This window comes from Ambystoma mexicanum, chromosome 6q (genome assembly GCF_040938575.1).
Source record: "Ambystoma mexicanum isolate Mex_15411 chromosome 6q, UKY_AmexF1_1, whole genome shotgun sequence".
Lineage (NCBI taxonomy): Eukaryota > Metazoa > Chordata > Amphibia > Caudata > Ambystomatidae > Ambystoma > Ambystoma mexicanum.
This window is the reverse complement of record NC_090937.1, coordinates 1,369,967,047-1,369,989,584: the sequence shown is the minus strand read 5'-3', so window position 1 is coordinate 1,369,989,584 and position 22,538 is coordinate 1,369,967,047. Positions and strand designations below refer to the sequence as shown.

The 22,538-nt window shown below is 46.5% G+C and overlaps 1 protein-coding gene across 4 annotated transcripts in view; it reads right to left on the bottom strand.

Annotated features, from left to right (window-relative positions):
* Positions 1-22,538, bottom strand: part of TBC1D14 (TBC1 domain family member 14) — a 1,472,366-nt gene that overhangs the window by 713,552 nt on the left and 736,276 nt on the right. For all 4 annotated transcript variants that reach the window (XM_069632000.1, XM_069631998.1, XM_069632001.1 and 1 more), the window contains one exon: positions 2,421-2,503. In XM_069632000.1, coding sequence (XP_069488101.1) covers positions 2,421-2,503 — 83 coding nt within the window. The remainder of the gene's footprint in view (positions 1-2,420; positions 2,504-22,538) is intronic.

Below are 22,538 nucleotides of genomic sequence, written 5' to 3'. Positions count from 1 at the left end.
CCATGAGGTTTCTATGCTGGGTTGGCACAATTGTGGGACATGGAGCCTTAGGCGGTTTCCCGACCCATTACCGCACTGCTGAGTGGAAATAAACCATCTCTGCCTTTGCCGATTGACGCCCTGGTGGATTATTTTGCGACAACCTGCACTTTTCTGCAATATCTTGAGGTTCACTTCTGGTCTCATGCAGTCAAACTCTCTATATGCACACAGAGCAAAGAAACTGTTTATAGAATAAAGATTAAGTTGTACTCGACTCCATTACGACTACACAGGGTTTATTGTTCTGCTATTAGTTTCTGATGGAAATGTCCCCTGGCTCAGGGGCCCCTGCTCCATCTACAGTATGGTGGATATGTTTTGGCACACAATGCTAACATATATTAAGTGAATCGCATGCCTGAAGCTCCCCAATAACCCTCACCATTGACCAGTTTCGGAAGATCCCCAAACCTCCTCATGTAAAGATGTAGTGGTCTAAACTCTGGAAAGCTCTAGCTCTGGATAAACTAACCACATTGGTACAAGGAGATATCTATACATATGCCTTAACATGGTTACCATTTGCATAAGTCGCACAGGATTCGAACAAACCAGTTGTCCATGAACAATACTGTAGAAAGTGTTTTTGTTATGGTGCCATTCGTGAAGTGGGAGCGTTTAGGAGGGATATTATGACTACATGCAAACTGGGAGGATGGATTCTTAGTGGGAAAACTGTATATATGGAATTTGAATATTTACCTTGATTACGATAAGACTTCCTGAAATTTTAATTGTCTACAATGTGCTGGAGATGCTAGCTTTATATGCATTATGCATCTTTTAATGTTTCCATCTATGATTCCATTGATGTAATGACATTTGCATTGAACAAAGCAAAACAAAGAGGAAATTCTGACAACTAAAACGAAGGACAGCAGCCATGTGCTCTGTAAACAAATGAAGCTAAAGAGCAAGAATATAAAAAAGTGATAGCACCCTGCACGGCAAATCCAGGGGATACACTTCATGTAGATTGGCTCGTTTTACGCACCATACCACAGCGTAATCCCGTGGATGCACCAGCGTGCATCGCACGCCGGATGTCGTCTTTTTTAGGTGTCCATGGAAAGGGTGAAGGGACCGCACATAGTCCCTTCTCCCTTTTTCCAAGGTGGCCATTTTTAGTGTTTACTTTTTTTTCAATGTAAGTGAATGGCCGCCCTGGAAAGTGAGAAGGTCCTACGCGTACTCCCATCGCCCCTTCATGGCAGCCATTTTCTTTGTTTACTATGGGCGCCACGGAAACAGAAAACTGACTGTTTTCTGTCCGCTGCAGCCATTTTTTTGTAACTTTTTTAAACTTTTTTTTTGGCTCTGAAACGCAAAGCGTCTCGCAGCCGGGAAAAAAAATATTAGTACCCTGGTCTAACGGGCTGGGGTACTAATGGTAATAAGTCACTTGACGGCGGGCCATTACCTCCCACAGTAATGCCCCTGGGGCCCCCAAATTGTGTGGGTTACTGTAGGTTAATATCAGCTGATAGTTGACAGTTCAGTGAGTCAGGATGCCAGGTACAGATCCTCTATACCAAGGGTCCGCAACCTGTGGCTCTCCAGCCGGATGTGTGGCACTAAAATCCCCATTAGCCCTACCAAGCATAGTCAAAAGTTATGGATCATGGGAGTCGTAGTCCAAAACATCTTGAGAGCCGCAGGTTTCAGACCCCGGCTCTATACAAAAGGGATGGATTTACTGATTGTGAGGTTAGTGGTTGGATTTGGAAAGAATGATTTAGAGGTTAGGGAGTGGTATGCCTGCCTGAGAACACTTCCATCATTCAATTCTTAGAAAACCCGAATCTATTATCTGGTTGGAAGTTTAGGCAATCCAAATGGGATATTATTTGTTTTGTCCTCTTAACAGCCTTATGATACCTCCTCTTCCTTCATTGCATTACGTCAGGCTAAGGTCGGCATCTGCATCATTTTCATTCCAAATCACAGCCTGCTATTTCCATCTGAGTAAGAGCTTGTTGAATCACTTGCTGGGTGTTTTGCAACCAACTTCTTTCGTGTGAAGGGCAGCAATCATTCAACATTATTAGACATATTGTGATAAAAAGCAATTAACAGATCCTGGGGGCTTGGCTAGATATAGATGCTTCATGGCAGTACAAGGTCTGCCTCATACAGCTTGAGATACTCCCTAGGTCCCCTATGAACAAGAATCTCTAGGCCAGGATATGAAGGCAGAGTGTCATTTTTACTATATCAGCTTGGAATGGGGCTTACACTCTAGTTCACTACTGCTATGAAGAAGGAAGAGTCTGTGTTAATAAGGCAGAAAAGAATTCTGCACTCTTATTAGTATGTAACTTAAAACATTTTTCTGTGCAGTGGTAAAAGTTGGTCTGCCATAGAGACAGCACACTCACCCTTTTTCTTGGCTTGAGCCACCATTTCTTCGTATTCTTGTCTATGTTTTTGTGCTTCCTCAGCTGGTTTTGCTGGAAGGTTACTATAGAAAAAAGAACAACTGTGTAAATTCAATGTGTTTATCTGTACACATTGCATATACCATTCAATATTGAAACAGCCATGTTTGAAAAATGTACTTACCTGCAACATTAATTCTCAGACACTGAGTAACCTAGTAAACTCGTATGTTATTAGATAACCTTAGGATGCCAAGTGGAGCACATATGAACAGTCCTATTGTTGCTAATTTGCAGTCTTTAAATCAAATGAGTATCAAATGTCCATAGATTGGGCTGCAATTAAACTACAGATACCCCCAACGTACCCCAAATATGCTATGAAGGTTAAGCGTCCTTTTAATAACATTTCATTTTATTGTATTGTCCTTCTGTACTTTAAAAATAATTGTACAAAATTACCTGAACGTACTGTTGATGGCTTATTTTTACAGTAAAATCTTTGTTTATCTGGCACCCTAACAACATGAGCACTATTCACTAGCATCTCCTGTTGCCAATAATAGTACTGTTCTAGTTAAGGAAATGCCAGATGACATTTTGAAGACTGATAAAAAGGCTCTGGATGAGCAAGTTCCGGTAAAGTAGAGCAGGGGTGAGGAATCTTTGCTAGCCTGCTGTTTTCCTAAAAATGTTTGTCTCCATGCCCTCGGGCTACCCGACAATAAGTTGGGAGACTAATTTGATTATATGCAATAATTGGGGTTGTGAATGGTGCCGGATTATGGAGCTTTTACTGTATATTATTCAAATTGCTGTCAAAAGTAAAATATTAAAAAAGCAGATGTCATGAAGCACACTTATCAAAAACATACGGTAACCCAAGAAAAGTAGAGACCTAGCAAAGGGCAACATCCCCAATGAGGATGAGATAAAGGACCTGTGCCACAGGGCAAGGGCATGAACAAAGACCTCCTACTGTCGGCGAACCAGGCCTCATGAAAATGCAAGGCCGACATGATTGATGAAGCTTCTGGTTATGGCCTGCAGGTGGCACAGAGTCAAGAGACCCTTTGCTCAGAAGGGATACGATGCAAAGCTCAAGGGGGGGAGAAACTGCATTCGTCACTAGAGAGCAAATTGACCCTTGCAATGCCGCACAGAGACAACTTGCTAGCCCTACCTGTGTTGGCTGACTGGTGAAGGCTTGTTTCTAGATTGGTAGCTGCAACCTGGGCGCTATGACAGGTCTAACACATTGCTTATAGTTTGGTGTGTAGGTGGTCTGAAACATAAACCCTTCGGTCAGTCGCCTTTTTAAGTAGGCAAATACTGGAGGGTCACATGCAACTTCAGCACATGCACAGGACATCCCAGGTCACAGGTACATCGAACAACATGCAAACTATCGAGGGACTAGTTGTAAAAGCACATGTCTCAGACCAAAGTCCATTAGACTCATGGGGGACGCTCTTGAAGAACCACATGAACATGGGACAGACTGCTGCTCTTAGACCATGAACACTGCACATCAGGGAGAACCACAGGAGTCTCAGCATCCTGTCAAGGACCTTGAAGGGTTGGGGAAACCCTGCAACATAGGGGGAAAAAAACCTTATAGGCAGATGAAAGGGGATTTGGTTGTACAGTAGATGCAATGGAGGCAGAAGACAGAGTTGGCTGTAATTCCGGAGCAGCCAGCTGGTGTTTTGGCTTCATCTTGGTCCTCGAGGGGTAGATGGAAAGGTAATGTAAAAGCCACAGAGTCAGAAGACAAGACTTAGGTTGCGAGGAGTGCGCTGGGTAAGTCACAGAGGAAGAACACGGCAAGGAGCGCAAAGGAGGTAATCTGTACAGTCAATGAAGGTTCCTTCTGCAAGGCGCAAGTACGAAAAGGAGGCTGCAGGAAAGGAAGGTGTGGATTGGGCGATGAAGCCAGAGCTGTGTAGTAGTTCAGAACAAAGATCAGGAGACTCGCTGCCTGAGTGGCACAGTTTCAGAAAGAGCAAGGTGCAGACAGAATTGCTGAAGAAGGGCAGATAGTAGCTCTGGAGGACAGCCTGCAGTAGCGAGGAGCGCACAACAGGAACGAGAGATGCGGCACAGTGGTGCCGGGGAGAGAATGAAGGCAATGAAAGAAATGAAAAGAAAGATCAAGGAAGAAAGCCGCTCGGGATAAGAAAATGGCAGAAGAATGTGGGGAGTTTACCACAGTCCAAGGGCTGCATGGAGGCTGAAGGAGAACCACGTAGGATGCGTGTTTCAGGAGGCGGCAGGAAGGAATCTTGTTGGGGGTCAGGGAAGCAAGGTATCGCAATCCAGGAACATCTGGTGCCGAGTAGCGACCCCAGGAGCAGCTGGCATTGGGTGTTTAAATAAAGAATCTCCAGAGAGTGGGAGGTTGCTAAAACACTAGATCCTGACATACAGACATTCTTGGTGTCATCTTGGCAGTCATCTTGGTCGAGTCAAATAATAAAGAAATGCCACAAGGGAAGGTCCTCCTCCTTCTCGATTTGTCCCATAACTTCCAGGATTGGAAGGTCTTAACAGTATGCCCCCCTCGTGATGGGTAAGGTCCTGGTTTCCAAGGATGACAGTGGTGGTACTGTCTCAGTAATTCTGGGGCATGTACATCTGACACTAGGTCCCAGGTTCGATCAGCAGGTCCATAACCCTTCCAGTCTAGTAGGTACTGCAATCTGCCATGGAAATAACAGGAATCGCGAGTGCCTGCCACCTCGTACTCGGAACCATCCTCTGTATCAATTAGAGGCGGATTACATAGCTGTTGTCTGTTGAATCAGTCTTGAACGTGGGGTTTAAGCTGGGAGACATGGAAGACCGGACGAATCCTTGATCATGAGGGTGGTAGGGTTATTTTGTTAAATCCTTTGTAGTCAATGCAGGGCCTCAGTTCTTTAGGGTGCTTCTTGCGGATGAAGAAGAAAGAGGCAACAGCAGGAGACTTTTATTACTTTAAGAGTCCCTGGAAGAGGTTGGTCTGGAAATATTCTTGGAGTGTGTTTTTGTTCAAGACCGGACAAGGTATACATCCTTCCCGAATGGAAGAGGCTTGTCAATCAATAGGTCAATGCAACAATCGCCTTGACTGTGAGGTGGAAAAAACATCTTAAAAAGATCCCAGAAAGCAGGGTACTACGTCCACAGGTAAGGCTCTGTTGGAAGTACCAGCATGTTCGGGCAGACAATGCTATCCAACCGATCCTTGGGTCAAACAGTGAGAGATACAATGTTCTGATCCCAGGAATATGGAACGCGCAGTCCAGTAAATAAAAGGTATTGTGGCGGCGAAGCCAAAGTAAACCCAGAATTACATGATAATGCGCTGCCTTCATCAGGTCGAATTGAAGGAGCTCCTGGTGGGAGGAAATGGACATCGTAAGTTATTTCGTCTGTTCCTTGATGGGTCCTGAAGACAATGGAGAGCCGTCTACTCCTTCCACCGGTATCTGTACTGGCTTTAGTTATCGGAGAACGTGTTTCAGTTGTGCCCACTGACCATCAAGAAGTTACTGGCTGCACCCAAGTCCACCAATGTAGGAACGTCTTCAATGAGGAGTTCCTGGAAGTGGAATGAGACACGAGTTACTACCATTAAAGTCTCTTTCGTAAGGCTGGTACCTAAATGGGAACTTGATGATTTCTCTCTGGTCGTGGTTCGCTCTATGACTGGGAGGATGCATTTCCTGTACGTCTTGGTGGTGCGAGAGGGCATCCCCGAAGCATATGTTATTTTGACCCACAGTACATGCAAGTTGTGATGCTGTGTGCATTTAGCGGTGGTCAAAGGACTTCGGGCTGCGCCAACCAGCATGGGCTCTTCTACCACTAGTCTAGTGTTAATATTCGAGAGATCAAAGGAGGTTCAAGGGTTTGGGTTTTTCTTTCTTTCGGCCAGTCGTTCTTGAAGACGGTAGTCCACTTCCATCAATAGGGTAATCATCTCTGCTAAATTGTATTTCCTAGCAAAACACGCTACTTCATCTGGAAAACCCATGTGATGTCCCTGCCGAAAAATGGTCAATATGTCGTCGGGCCAGGCGGTTCCAGCGGCTGTTTAAATTCAGTGATATAGGAAAGTATATCCAAATTCCTAGTCGACGTCTAATAGTGGTTCCCGTGCAGAGACTGATTTCTTGTCTCCCAAATATGGCCTTTAAACTATTCACAAATCCAGGGTAGGAGTCCATGAGAGGATTCATTGTGGTAACCAACGGGGTAGCCTATGCCAAGGCTCTGCCTACAAGATTGGAAATCATAAAGCAAACTTTGGCTCTGTCTGTTGGGAAATAGGTTTCTTTGAAAGTCAACAGCAACATACAAGCATCCAGGTATTCCTTCAGCTTTTTGGGGTTTCCATCTTACTTGCCTCCCGGCAAGTTTCCAGGTGGGATACTAGTGGCATGCGGTAGGGTAACCATCTGGCATAAAGCAATGTTCTCTCCTTTTAATGTCTGCACCTCTGCAATCAGTGTTTGTATCACAGTTACAAAGTGCTGTAACTGATCTATAATGAGAGATGCGGGGCGTAACCATCTATCAGGTATAGGAAAAGGTACACTGACCTGCAGATTGGAGCTTCAGTTGGATGTGCAGATGAGGGAATCCCCCACCCTGTCAGGTCCCTGAATGAAAACAAGGACCGTGCATGGTTGGGGAAACCATCTAATATAGGGGGAAAAACCTTGTAGGCACATGAAAGGGGATCTGCTTGTAGAGTAGATGCAATGTAGGCAGAAGATGAATAGTTGGCTGTAATGAAGAAGCAGCGAGCTGGTGTTTTGGCTTTATCTTGGTCCTCGAGGGGTAGATGGCAAGGAAAGGTAGTGTAAGGGCCACAGAGACAGATATACAAATACAAATACAAATACAAATACAAGAGAAGACTTCGGTTGCGAGGAGCGCGATGGGTAAGTCACAGAGGAAGAACAAGGCGAGGAGGGCAAAGAAGGTAATCTGTACAGTCAATGAAGGTTCCCTCGGCAAGGTTCAAGTAGGTAGGGGAGGCTACAGGAAAGGAAGACATGGAGAGCATGATGTAGCAAGAGCTGTGTAGTAGTCCAGAACAAGATCAGGAGACTCGCTGCCTGAGTGCTACAGTTGCAGAAAGAGTAAGGTGAGCAGAGAATTACTTAAGAAGCGCAGAGTTGCTCTGGAGGAAAGCGTGCAGTAGCGAGGCGCGCACACAACAGGAACGAGAGATGCAGCACGGTGGTGCCGGGGAGAGAAGGAAGGCAAAGAAAGAAAAATGGGCAGGGGCCGGAGTAAGGATCTGGAGTCGAGAAAAAAAGAACAAGGAAGAAAGCCGCTCGGGAGAAGAGAATGGCAGAAGAATGTGGGGCATTTACCACACTCCAAGGGCAGAAGGAGAACAACGTGGGATGCGTGTTTCAGGAGGTGACGGGAAGGAATCTTGTTGGGGGTCTGGGAAGCAGACTGCAGGGTATCACAAACCAGGAACGCCTGGTGCACTATCCTGACTTCGTTATCAAACTCAGAATTCCAGAAAATGTCTCTCTCTCCTTCACTTGTGTCCCAAATCCCTATGGGATGTTTCAGCCCCTCCCCCCCTCCGACTTGTTTTATAACACCTTTAACTAGCGTGTGGGTGCCAGACCTCTTGATATTCTTTCAGCTCTCTCCGACTTGCTCTGGGTCTCATCCCCTTGACTATGTTTCTCCACTGTTGTATGGGTCCTTGACTCTTGTGCTTTGCTTTTGTGGGCTTCAGTCACCTTCGTTTGGGTCTCAGATCCTGGTGTGTTGCTTTTGCGGGTTCTCTACCCTAACTTCACTCACTGTCCAACTGAAATCACCTGGTTTACTCTCCTGCCAGTTCCTGCTCCTCATTGGATATTTTACACAGTTTGTTTCAATCTCTCGCTTCTTGGTTTCCTCAAGGTCCCAGGTGCTTTTTTCTCGACTTTGCCTCTGTATTTCTCTTAGGTTCAGCATCTTTAGTTCGTATCAGGTCCAAGACCCTCCTCAGGCTCCCCCAGGCAGCACCCATACCTTGTTTTCGGGTTCCTACTGCATGGTGTCCTGCTCAGGCTGCTCCGACTCTCTGGGAGTGCTTCCGATCCTTCTCTCTCTCTTCTCACGCTGCTCCGAGTCCATGCTTTCCGAGTCGGGCTGCAGGGCTTCCCTCCAGGAGGCGTCCCCCAAGTCTTCCGAGTACTTGGTTATGCTTTGTTTTCTTGTGGTCTGCCGGTTCTTGGCAGCACTCTTGGAGACTGGGGATTCTCTCCAAAGGTGACCCCGGATGTAGCTTCTTTCCATGCCTCTCTGTCAGCAGTCTTCAAAATTCCTGCTCGGTTCCTCTGGGAAGACTTGTCATATTGCATAATACCTCTTCTAATTTGTACTTTGAGAACCATAGGCAGTCTCCAGCAAACTAGAATGCATATGTTGGTTTCCATTTGTATTCTCGATTGCTCCAGCCTTCCTCCTCGTCCCAGTACTGAACTGATGATCATGTGCCACTCTATTTCATCTCAATATTCTTCTGGGACTTAGTTTCCTCAACTCTACACAGATATAGATGTGGGGGGACCAGAGGGTACTGCTTGGGTTGAAAGGAAGAAGGGAACACAAATGAGTGAGGGGATTACTGCATTCTCCCAAGGGGATTGTCACTGGTCCCATGGAGGGTTTCCCTCCCCATGAGACCCACCCGCTGAGTAACATGGCCAGGGGGACTATTGGGTAGTGGCCTCACCTCTCTGGCCTCATGGGAAGGGGCTTCCCTCATGGAAGCAGTGACAATATCCTGGGATTCATCACACGAGGCTCGGGCTTCAGTAACTGAAACTAGGAATGCAGTCTCCCAGGAAACTAACTGAAGGTTAACAAATGGTATGTGTGCCAGAGAATTGAGAATGTTGGTGTCCAACGAAGTAGAGGTCTCTAAACTGGGGGGACAGGTTAAAGAGCATCCAGGTGTCTTTTGGTAACGGGATTAGAGCATGTGAGAGACAGACAGGTCAATCATGCATTTATTACCTTGTAGCTCTTGGAGCTTATTGCAGATTGGATGAACACTGAAAAAAAAATGTCCAGTGTACAAGAAGATTCATCTGTCTGCCCAAAGCTCAGTAACAAAATCGAGTTTATTCGCTGCATTGGGATCTTGTAGAACACATGTTTGATGCCTGGATTATGTCCAGGTTCCCAGACCACAGCTCAATAACCAAATGTTAGTTCTTAAGAAACCCAACTTCTAAAGTTGAGTAACTGAATTAAAGATTAAGTACTTGACGTCCCTCCACTGCTGAGTGGCAATAGTTTGACTCTCCTTTTGGGGAGAAAATCTCGGAAAACTCTGCACAGGTTGACAACGTCCGATAACCAGAAACTTGGTGGCCATTAAGGCCCACATTGCTTGTTGAACCTCACCCAGCACTGTATGCTGTAGAGGGTTCGGTGGGAAAGTGGAATCCTAGATGTTGGTAGATTCCTGCGAGAGGACACGGCCACATCCAAGAAGCAAGCAAATCAGAGCGGGGCACCTTGCAGTCCGATGGGTGGCAAGAAAATGTATATGCACACACTAAAAGAGGTCCATTGATCGCTTCTGAGTGGAGCGTTCAGTCTGGATTCACCTGAGTCAGTCTGCTAGGTGCGGCTGCCTCAAAGTTCAGGACTCCTGCTATATTTGATGACCTGCTCCCATATTTGTATGACCATCTACCATAGTGGGGGCTAATTTGTGTCCCCCCTACTTTACATAGCACATTGCTGTAGTGTTCACCACAAGAGTCCACATATTTCTTACCTGGATGACTGTAAAAAAGGCCTTTACCATATAGTCAGGCCTGAGTTTCAGGGATCCTTCCTGTGCTAGGCAAGCCAAAGATTGTGGATCTAAAGTCTGGAGAGGTTGGCTCCACATCCCAAGGAAATGTGCCCATGGTCATGGTGATTGATCAAGTTTGTCAAGGAACATATAACCACCCAAGAAATTGCGTGGAAGACCCTACCACCTGAGGTCCACATGCAGGTATTCGGGAATAGGTACCTCTGCATGCGGACTGATAGGCCTGGTTCCAAAGGGATGACAGGTGCAACTGAATTCTACTTATCTTGGGTTTTGCTAAAGGGACTGCCAGAATACAGAGGGCCTGCCACAAAGCACAGTCGGATCAGCACGAGTCCAACATGGTCTATATATATATATATATTTATATATATATATATGGGATACATTACTCACCGTAATCGTATTTCTGATGCTTGTATCTGCTTAGATTCACATGCTGTGCATAGGCCGACATCTAGTGGAAGCTGCGGAGTATTACAGTTTGTTTTTCGAAGTCGAAAAATGGGCGTCGACACAGGGCGTGCCAGTAATACTATCCCTAGTGTGACGTCCCCTGTACCCATGATCCCTCACGCGTCTAGGATCCCCAGATTGTGTTTTTCCTGACATGAGGTAGCATGAGGAGTAGCGTGAGTACAGATAGTCCAAGCAGATAGACAGAAAGGTAAGACTACAAGCAACCATGCGCCTTCTCTCGGAGGGGAGGAAGGGTGGGTCGCATGTGAATCTAAGCAGATACAAGCATCAGAAATACGATTACGGTGAGTAATGTATCCCTTCTGAGGCTTGTGGAATCTGCTTAGATCACATGCTGTGCATAGATTAGCGAGCAGTACCAGAAGAAGGAGGTGGGATGTGAGAAGGGTCATGAGCAAACAGGTGTCTTAGAACCGCTTGTCCCACTTGTGTATCTGCCTTGGAATGAGTGTCAATGCAGTAATGCTGAGTAAAAGTGTGAATAGAGCTCCAAGTAGCTGCTTTGCAAATGGTGTCAAGGGGAACATTTGCAATGAAAGCCAGAGTGGCCCCAATGCCTCTGGTAGAGTGGGCCCTTGGCGTAAAAGGCAGAGTTTTTTCAGAAAGAGAGTAACACAGCTGTATACAGTTGATAATCCACTTTGAGATAGCGCCCTTAGAGACGCGATCCCCCTCTCTGCCTGTAGCTACGGAGACAAACAGTTGATCTGTTTTCCTTAGCGGTCTGGTTTTATTTACATAGTATAAGACCGCCCTACGCACATCTAGGGTGTGTAGTTTCACCTCAGCTGAGCTTTGTGGGTTTTGGAAGAAAGCCGGAAGCTCGATGGACTGGTTTACATGGAACTTGGATATGAATTTTGGTGAGAATCTAGGGTGTGTGCGTAAAACCAGTTTGTCCTTGTGGATAGTAAAGAAAGGATCTTGCACTGACAGAGCCTGAATTTCACTGACCCTTCTTATGGAGGTAATGGCTACTAAGAAGGCCGTTTTATAAGTCAGGTGTTTGAGACTACTTTTATGCATGGGTTCGAAGGGGGGCCCCATGAGCTTAGATAGCACCACATTGAGATCCCATCCTGGCGGTGGGTTCGAGATAGGAGGGTGAAGTCTCTTTACTCCTTCCATGAAGGCTTTAACCACTGGTACTTTCCACCACGAAACCTTGTTATGGGATGTGGTGTAGGCTGAGAGGGCTGCCAGGTGTACTTTCAGAGAGTTAAAAACCAACCCTGCATCCAGCAGGTGGAGCATGTATGTTACAACGTTGGAAGGAGTGCAATCAACCGGGTTGATTTGTTTACTCTGGCACCAGATAACGAATCTTTTCCACTTGTCAAAGTAACAGTGCCTTGTATTTGGTTTCCTAGACTCTTTTAGAATGTCCATACACCTCTGTGGTAATTTGAGATGTCCAAACTCTATGACTTCAGGAGCCATGCTGCTAGGTTCATAGAGTTGGGTTCCTGATGCACTGTTTGACCTTGTTGCTGGGACAGAAGGTTGTACCAGGCTGGGAGTCTGATGGGCTCGCATACCGCCATCCTGCGTAGGTGTGGAAACCATGGTTGTCTCGCCCACATGGGAGCAACTAGGATGAGCGTCATCGATTCCTTGTTCATCTTGTACACCACCCTCCTGATGAGAGGAGTTGGTGGGAAAGCGTACGCAAACATCCCTGACCAGTTCATCCACAGGGCATTCCCCTGGGAGTCCGGTTGTGGGAACCTGGATGCAAATCCTGGGCATTGTTTGTTTTCGCTTGTGGCGAATAGGTCTATAGTGGGGAAACCCCACTGAGAGAAGAGATCTTCTACTACGTCTTTGTGAAGGACCCATTCGTGTTCTTCTGGGAGGGAGTCTCTGCTTAGAGCATCCGCTAGGGAATTGAGCTCCCCTGGAACATGTTGCGATGACAGGAAGATGTTCCGTCTGAGTGCCCATCTCCATATTTTCTGGGCAAGTTTGGACAGATTTGGCGAACGAGTCCCTCCTTGCTTGTTCAGATAGAACATGGCTGTCGTGCTGTCCGTCCTGATCTGCACCGACAAGTTTAGTAGATGGGGCTCGAACGCCTGCAGCGCTCGGAATACTGCCAGAAACTCTAGCAGATTGATGTGGTTCTTGGCTACTGAGTGAGACCAGAGACCCTGAGCTGTGTGGTGGAGATGGTGAGCTCCCCACCCCGTCAGGCATGCATCTGTAGTTACCACTGCCTTTACTTCGGGATCGTAAAAGGGTTTCCCCTTTGCGAGATTCTCTCTTGTCCACCAGTGTAGGTTCTGTACGAGTGTTGGCGAAACGACCACTAGATCGTCCCACTGACCACTTGCCTGAGACCACTGTTTCGCCAACCATTCCTGCATGGGACGCATGCGCAGACGCGCGTGGGGGACCAGGTAAATGCATGACGCCATCATGCCGAGTAACCGCAAGCTTTGCGTACTGTTATCTGTTGACCTGACTGATAATGCGGAATTTGCAGAAGTATGTTCCGAATTCTTTCTTCCGAAGGGAAGGTCAATCCTTTCTGAGTATCTAGGATAGCTCCTAGAAACTGTTTTGAGGTGCTTGGCACCAGACTTGACTTTTTCTCGTTGATGGAGAAGCCTAATTCGTGGAGGAGGTCGATGGTCCTCTGAATGTTTGACCTGCAGATTCCTGGGGTTTCCCCCGTTATGAGCCAGTCGTCCAGATAAGGGTACACTGGGATTGCCTCCCTGCGTAGGTGTGCAGCTGCCACCGCCAGTACCTTGGTGAATACCCTTGGTGCAGAAGCTATCCCGAAGGGCAGTACCTTGAATTGGTAGTGGCGACTGTCCACCTTGAAGCGCAAGTATTTTCTGTGCGCCGGGAGCATGGAAATATGAAAATAGGCATCTTTCATATCCAAGGTTGCCATGTAATCCCCCTTTTTTAGGAGTGGGATTACCTCTTGTAGTGTGGTCATACGGAATTTTTGGGGCTTGACATACTTGTTGGCAGGCCGTAAGTCTAAAACTGGGCGCATTGTTAAATCTTTCTTTGGCACAAGGAAGTAAGTTGAATAGATACCCTTGTTTACCTGGTGTCCCGGGACGAGTTCTATCGCGTCCTTTTCTAGCAGAATGGCGATCTCCTCGAGGAGGATCTTCTGATGTTGTAAAGAGTGGACTTTTTGTCTTGGAGGATGGTTTAGGGGACGTTGCAGTAGTTCTATGCAGTACCCATTGGATACTGTTGACAGCACCCATCTGTCGGATGTTCTCCCTTCCCATGCCTGGGTGAAACTTGATATTCGTCCCCCTACTGGGGTTGCATGGGAAGGGACCCTGAACTGAGCGTCACTGCTTTGGTGGAGGCGTGCCTCCTCCTTTACTGGGGCTGCCTCTGCCTCTACCACGTCCTCTTTTACTACCCCTACCATACGCCTGGGTAGACTGTTGTGAGCTGGTGTTCCACTGTGTACCCTGGGTGTGGGAGTAGCTATTTCCTCTATTGGAATTTTGGCCGCGGGGCGACGAAAATTGCCATTCCCTCTTTGGTTAGGTGGTTTGGTAGTTAACTGGCCAAGGGATTTGAGGGTGTCGAATTCTTCCTTAGCGTTTTTTAGAGCGTCCTCGACTGCCTTCCCAAACAGGAGATCACTTTCCACTGGTTTGTCTAAGAGCGCAGCTTGTGTTTCTGCTTTGAATCCCGACTGCCTCAACCAAGCATGCCTTTTGATGACAGTCCCTTCTGCTATAAGTCTACCCGCATTGTCAGCGGCGTCCAGAGTTGCTTTTACAGTGCAGCCTGACACGTTCCTTCCTTCCGCACAAATGCGAGCTAGCTGGCTTTTAAGGGGTTCGGGAGCAGAGTCTATTAGTGCTGCCACTTCTTCCCACTGGTGACAGTTGTAGTTCTTTGTCGGGGGGAGCCTCAGAGGAAGATAATGGTGTACCAGCTCTTTTGCGGGACTGGCTTCCTTTCCCCTATTAGTTCTTCCGCAAAGTCCCTTTCTTCCTGGACACCTTGTGTGTCTATGTGGAAGTGGTTAGCTGCCCGAAAGAGCAGTTCATTCAGGAGGGGCTGATTATCTATTGGGGAGTCAGACACTGGGGCTTCCCTTTCGACTGGTGAGTCCATTCTGAAAATATCTGGGCTATTTTCTGGCTCATCCTCGTCTTCGTCTTCGCCGTAATAATCTGATCCTGCAGGATCTTCTGGCGTGTCAATTTCCTGACCTTCTATAAGGGAAGAGTTTCCTTGGTCTGTAGGGAAGAGGTAAGAATAGGGTTGGACCTCGATGGGGTCTAAAGGCCTAAATGGTGTCTCGACCCGGGGTCTTTTATTTGAGGGGATAGGGTCCCTTGACCCTGAGGGAGAATCTTCCTGAGGGTTTAAAGCTAGGAGTTGTTCAGGGTGTCTTTCGAAAAAATTCGCCAAGGAAGACATCCTTGACATTACTCTGTCAATGTCCTCGCATGACCAGAGTTTTGAGCTTGGGGTGACCTTGCTGGGACTTTCTATGGATTGGCCCTGAGAAGACTTGGTCAGTTCTTTTGTAGTGGAGGACTGCAAGGGTTGTTTCCTTTGCTGTTTACCCCCTTCCCCGTGGGTGGAAGTGTGTTTCCCCTTTCCCTTATCTTTCGACGCCTGGCGTCGAGGATCGGAGGTGGAATCCCTGTCTTTCGAACTAGCCTTCGAAACTGGCCCCTCTTTACTCCCAAGTGATGTACCCTTTTCCTGGGGTGCAGTCTGGGGGTGGAAGTCGTGTTCGTCTCCGGACGATTGATCTTCCGGGATATTAATTGTCGAGGCACTCTGTGCAAGTGTGGAGGCTTGCCTGACGTCGTGCGGCGACCTCGACCGGGACCGCCCAGAGGACGTCCTTTCGGACCGCTCCATCTGTGCCTCTTTCCGAGGTTTCGACGACGTCGAATCTCGGGTGGATTTTTTGTGTTTAGCGTGTGTATGTGTAACGCTTTTGTCGCCGGGGGACTTCCCCATAGTCGCCGGGACGGACGACCTTCCGAGGCCGGGGACGTGCGTTCGGCTGTCCTTCGACGCCTTGGTGCCCTCGCCGTCCGAAAGTTCGGCGTCGCTGCCGTCGCTGAAGGTACCCTCCGCCTCCATAGCTGCTAGCTTGGCGTGGTGGGCCCAACGCTTGGTGGAGCGGTCCTTAAGAGTTTTTGCCTTAAACCTGCTACAGGCCCTGCAACCCATCTCGGGGTGGTCTCTGGGTAGGCAAAGGTTGCACGTAGCGTGCTTATCTACCCAAGGGTATTTCTTATTACACTTGGGGCAAAACTGAAAGGGCGTACCCTCCATACGCGCCTGTGGGCAGCGGGCAAGTGTGTGTAGGTAATAAGGTGTCGAGTGTGGAAGTGTACCACCCCCACTCTCCCTACTTGTAGGGCCGAGGCCAGCGGCCCAGGCCCGAGCCGAGGCGGAAGCCTCAAGGCCCAATCCGTCGGGTATTCGACGTTGATCTCCTCCCCGGTTCGGCGTCGAGATGTTGATCGACGAAAGGTTGGCCAAACGGGGCAAATTAGAATTAGATTAGAGTGAAAATATGGCAAAGCCAGGGAACTCCGATGAAGTGCTTCCGACCAGAATGGCGGAAAAAAACAATCTGGGGATCCTAGACGCGTGAGGGATCATGGGTACAGGGGACGTCACACTAGGGATAGTATTACTGGCACGCCCTGTGTCGACGCCCATTTTTCGACTTCGAAAAACAAACTGTAATACTCCGCAGCTTCCACTAGATGTCGGCCTATGCACAGCATGTGATCTAAGCAGATTCCACAAGCCTCAGAAATATATATATATCAAAGAGGTTTTATTTCGAAGATGAAAATAGTTGAGCCAAGTGGGGGTAATTCAATGTAAGGAACATGTATAAACAGGACGCCTTCGCATGGGGTTCAACAAAGTTATTTCTTCAAATAAAGGACACTTCACACTTACACTGTGTTCCCTCCCGAGCAAAGATATCAGTCTTAAATTATTCACATTGGGGTTCCCATACTCTCTGAACTGCTAGATTTGTGGCTTTGCGGTCATCTGCTTCTCATCCTGTTGTGTGGTACGACCCTCCTCACAGGTCGCAGGGATGGCATGCCCTGCACACTAGGCCCGGATGTGGGAAGTCTTTGCACTGGGATACAACTAGAGCAGTGTCAGAACTTCCACAGGGTGCATATGGGTCCTAACAGTTTGCTCAGCACTTCAAAAACTGTTTAGAGGTCCTGGCTATGTTCCCCAAAGCCCGGTCCTATCCTAACTCTTCAATGAACCACAAAGGGCTTGTCCCTCAGGGTACAGTTCCTAGATCTCCTGTGCCTCCTCTATCTTTCTGCCCTCCCACTGCCCCTCCTTGGTTCACCTGTTTGGCTTTATGCTGGTCTTCTACTGTCTCCTTTGAATTGTCTTCTGGGTGTTCCCCTTCGTCCTCTACCTACCGCCTTCAACCTCCTTCCTTGCTCTTTGATTCCTGGTTTCTCCTCCATCTTCTCTACTGATGGCCCTTCCTTTCTCCTCCTGCTTACTACAATTTACTTCTCTTTTCCCTTAATCATGTCCTTGGTGTTCCTTCTTCCTCAGAATTATCTTCTATCTGTACGCCTATGCCCTCTCTGATGTTTTATCAACTCTTATCACTGCCTTCTCCCACTACCTCACTTACCCTGCTTCTCAGCCCCCGCTCTCCACCTCATGTACCCTTCATATCTCACTTGTCAACTCCTCACACCATAAAATGGCAAGTTATGGTATCCACAGGGACGCCACCCAGCTTGACTGCTCGCTGGTATACTTCTCAGTGATTCCCAGATGTGGTCCGCGGGGAAGGTTCTACCTGAAAATACAGGAGGGCTGTTTTCAAGACTAGCCGATCGAGGTAAATATCCTCCCTCCACCCCATATGATTTCAGCCCCTCTGGGCCCTCTCCTCACCTTGTGGTAGAATTAGGCGTGCTCTCCGTCCTGCCTTCTTCGCAGGGGCGCGTTGTCGTTCATGTGCGTGTGCGGTCCAGTTACTTCACTGATGCCGGCCCGTTTGATGTCTTTCAGGTAGGTCGTATTGCTGTTCTTTCGTATTGCTGTTATTCCTGCATGCCTTTCTTTGTTTAATGTCTCTTCTCCCTTAGATATGCGGAGCTTCAGCATGGCAAACTGGCTTTGTTGAGACTTGCTGGTAAATGATGGCGCGTAATGAGTGCTATGATGCGATAAGTAAGCGCTATGCGCAGCGCTGCGATGTCTTGCCTTTGCTAACCTGTTTTCCTTCTTTTCTCGCAGGTCGTAGTGTTCTCCCAGCATGTGTGGAATTTCCGGAGTGATGCCAGCCGAGAGGCGACCAGCCAGGTAAGCTTTTTGAGCAGTTCATAATTTGCAATGTCTTTAATGCCTTCTGTAATGTTGTCTCTACCTTCCTCTTTCAGGTCGTTCGGTCCGGGAGGCGTGCGGATTCCAGGAAGCTGTTCACAGGAGCTGCAAGAAGATAAAGATGAGGATTGCAGGTAAAATGCTGCTGCTTACAGTATTCCTATGGTCTCTCTGCAGGTTCTGCTTCTCCGGAGCTCGTGGGTATGGCTGGACACGGTGAGCGTCACGTTGCAAACTGCAAAGTAACACGAAGCGTGTTGTCTTGCTAGGGTGTGGTTTAAATAGCCCCAGCAAAGTAGTCCAGGTAAAGTAGTCCCTAGGCCACCACACCCAAAATACTAGACTGCAAGTAGTTTCCAGAACACATGTCTTTCATGGTGTATGAGCCTGGCGCCATAGGCGCCAGGACTGGCCCCAGGAGGGCTTTTGAAGTGGATGCCAGGCCCTAGAGATCCGAGTCCTGATCCCACCTGGCCAATGGGCTTGCCAGTGGGGGTTTGGGACAAGGGTCGTGACAGCTAGCCTGTGGTTCTAATTGGAATGTAGCCGCCTCCCTTTGGGCTGCTCTTTGTATGAATTGGTGCACATGGGTGTGGAACTATTCCTGCTTTGTCCTGGAGCAGATGGATTTGAGCAATGTATTAAGGGGTGGATGTGACAAAGACTTATGGTCTGTAGGAGTAAAAAGTTGAGTAGTGGCTAAATCACCTATTCAGCCCCACACTTCCATAAACAAACAGTGAACCAAATCATAAGGGTAAAACAGTAACAGCCAAGAGATCTACCTCCTTTGCCTTTCGTGGCAACGTGGGATATGGGAAGGCTTTAAACAGCAACAATACACAAGTTCCACAATAAAATAATGTTTAATCAAGGTTCTGTAAAAAATATATTTTTTTTTAAAACAAATGAATCATACAACTATTAAAAGCACTATTAAATACCCACCCCTGTACCTAATGTAAGTGAAGTGCTGATGCAAAGCCTGTTTAGGCCTGTTCAGACCATGCAACGTTTGACAGGTCATGCTATCCTTTTTCTTGTGCTGTGCTGGAAAAAGGTTTGTTAGTCTGAGCGCTGTCCTTCTGCAGGGTGAGATTATATTTGGGGTCTCCCTCCTACTTTTGATTAGTATGGGATGCTTATAAATGTCAAGAGACCAGATACTATAAGCAATGTTAACTTACAGTGTATTACTTTAAGGGCATTGAATACAATTCTGCTCCATCAAATTCAACTGCCCCCTGCTATTATTTCCATTACAAGACAGGACTATGTTCGATATGTACTGCTTAATGCCAGGACCATAGTGAGCAATGCCAGAGTTGGTTAACAAATGACTGGAGCAGTACACCTGATGCGTTAATCCTGGACGGTTATCGAATTAAATGGGTCAATAGAGAAAGCATTTGGGGTGGTGGGTTATCCATTTTCTCACACTCGGGACCAGACAAAGGCCATTCTGGTCTATAGGCCTCCGGATCCGGCAAATAGTTTTCTGGTTTGGTTGCAAGACTCTTCTGCAACCTGGTCTTATTGCAAGCTCCTCATTTTGGGGGATTGTCATTGTTTGGATTTCACTTTTTCCAGACATGTAGATGGCCTCCATATATGGCCCTGCCAGTTTCATATAGTGATCATTATATAGGCAGTTTCCTAAAATCAAAACCCTTTACAAAATAAAACATTCTTCAATCACATCAATATGATAAAATACAATAAAATTACAATAGCAGCATATCCAGTTTGGCAATATTACCCCACTTAAAAGTGTGTTGTGCATCAAAGGAAAAACATTATTACAATTTTTAAAAAAGGAACAGAGAAGAAAAAAAGATATATGTTCATTGGCACCCACCTAGGTGTTCTGACGTGTTCCTGTCAAATAAAAAGACATGTGCATCTTCTGAATGTAAACTTAAGTGGTCCCTACCTCTCGTATGTTCAGGCGTTTAGTATAAATTCTTATTGTTGGAAAAATTCTTTCAAAAAGGCATCAAGGGCCAAGTTCAAAGACCGTGGTTTGCTGTACATACAGCGAGTCAAAATGGACTCCCTGTTTAATGCACCACCTGTTGTACAAATCGTAGGAAGTACCTTAGTCTCAGTTCCATTACAGCCTCACAGCCAATTACTGTGTTTCAAAGATTCAACTCTATCTTTTCCACATTGTCTACAAGACCTTTGCTTCAAAGGCAGCTCTCTCCTGGTACCAACTACTTCCAACGTATCCAACATATAAAACCAAAATCTAACAAACCAATTCAGCAAGGACATATATTTAGGTAAACCATTGGTGAAGTAGTCGGATGGGGATATTTTACAAATTCATTGAGATTTATACCGATCTAACTGAGCCTAATTTTCCATTGCATCCCACAGTTTCAATTTGTTTTTTTTACAAAAGTGTAATTAAAATACAATCTTGCCTCAATATTCAACTCTTTAAGATAACCCTCAGAGACGGACATGAATAATTCGACCTTTACTGTCCCCAGTTTTGATATCTGCCTTAAAGGAATGGTTCGGTCAAAATTTTTTATTGCCCCTACGGGTCAGCCATGTGTTTTTAAGCCCAAGTCACTCGATTTTAGAAAAATTTCCTATGGACCTTACCCGAGTTTTCGTCCATTAAACGCATGCGAAAACAGGCACCAGGAAGCTGCCATTTTGTGATAATCCTATCATTTCCCCCATCGCCCTGGCTGACCTGCTTTGCGGCACTAAATCATATCCCCCGCCCCTGAGCCTGACGTTATCAAAACATTCATATTCCCCGCCTCTCTCCGTGACGTTATTGTGCTGCGTAAGCTTCTACGCGACTTCACACAGAACCCGGAAACCAACACAGATTAGCTCACAACACAGCGCGCCACAATTCGGAATATGAAACCGTACTTTAAAATCAAACGGCAACACAGTAAATTTGGTAAAGTACATTTATTTGACATTAAATGTTTATAGAATATTCAGCAATTGACATATGAACTCCGAAAGTCATTTATTTTCTTTTATCTCTAATCCGCAAATCCTTAAAATGTTATTGTGAATCCATGCACTGTTCCTTTATGGTACACAGGATGTTGGTTTTCGTTCAAAGAGGCACTTTTGTCGCACGTTGAACCGCAAGGCTGTTCCATCAAGTAGGCACTAGGCCAGCGTAAAGGTTAATATGTTGCTTCTAGCCGCTGGTACCGCGTAAGGGCATATGGGCCCTTGGCGATCGTCCCATAAGATCATCAGAATGGTGCAGTTGTTTATATTAAGCTGCAGCTGGCGGCTGAAGAAACCGTCTGCCGGTGTCTGAAACTGGTGTCAGGGGAAAAACGGGAGTATGTACCCATTTTGAAAACATAAAATTTATAATTAGTCTCGCCAGCCGATCTTTATTCATATTATTCATTTTATTTATTACGGCCGAGCTGAAACTATTTGCTTTCAAGTATAGTGCAATGGAGTATGTTCGGCTCTAAAATCAATGCGAAAACTAACTAAATAAATCGAGGTTGGTACACAATGAGAAACGACTTTTTGTCTACATGCGTGTGGAATGTGGACCTGCATGCCCATGTGCCTGCTACAAGGACGATCCCACAAACCTTTTCAAAGCTCTTCATTCATTAATTTATTCATGCATCCATTAATTCTTCATTCCGGTATAAAAGCGTCTAAAGAGTTACTTACATTATATTTGCAATTTCCATTATGTCTCTGCATAATGCAGTCTGTAAATCCCACTGTGCTCTTGACAACGATTTTTTGTATACTGAACTAACATGAAACTCGGTCTAGTTTAAGAATTTTCTGCCTTATCGTCTCAAACGTTATTGCACCCCCAAGCCCCCTTCAAATGAAGTTCTTTCAGCATGGTCCCTGTCTCTCAAGGTCAAAAAACAATAGAACCTTATACTGCCAGTGCGAGTTGTGGGCCTCTTCAGGGCGCGAGCTGAAAATCAAAGCCGCTGACCTTCACTAGAAATTAGCATACATTCTTTCTTTGCAACATCCCGTAGTAAGAACTTGAAGTTTCGAATCCATCTATGTAGTGCGCCTCAATGTGCAAATGCGAACTGGCTTCTCTCTCATCTGCAACGGCTCGCTTGGCGCGTTCTAAGGCCCCAATTTTGTCCTTGTTGTCTGCGAGCTTTGAAGCCCCAAAGAACCATAACTATTGAGACTTTTAATTTTTTGGGGAAGGTCAGGTGAAAGTATAAAGTACCCGAGCAGTTGATTTGAAAGTGAGATTTATTGTTTGTTTGTTTTATTATTTGCAATACGCAAGCCTCCCCTCGGTTAACAGTGCCCAGCAATTATAAGAGATTGCGAAAATGAGTTACATCAACAAAAATATATACATACACAAATAGACAAGGTCAGCAATATGAGGTGAATAGAGAGAGAATTCAAAGATGACACCCAGGTAGTTCGGCACCCAGGATGGTGAA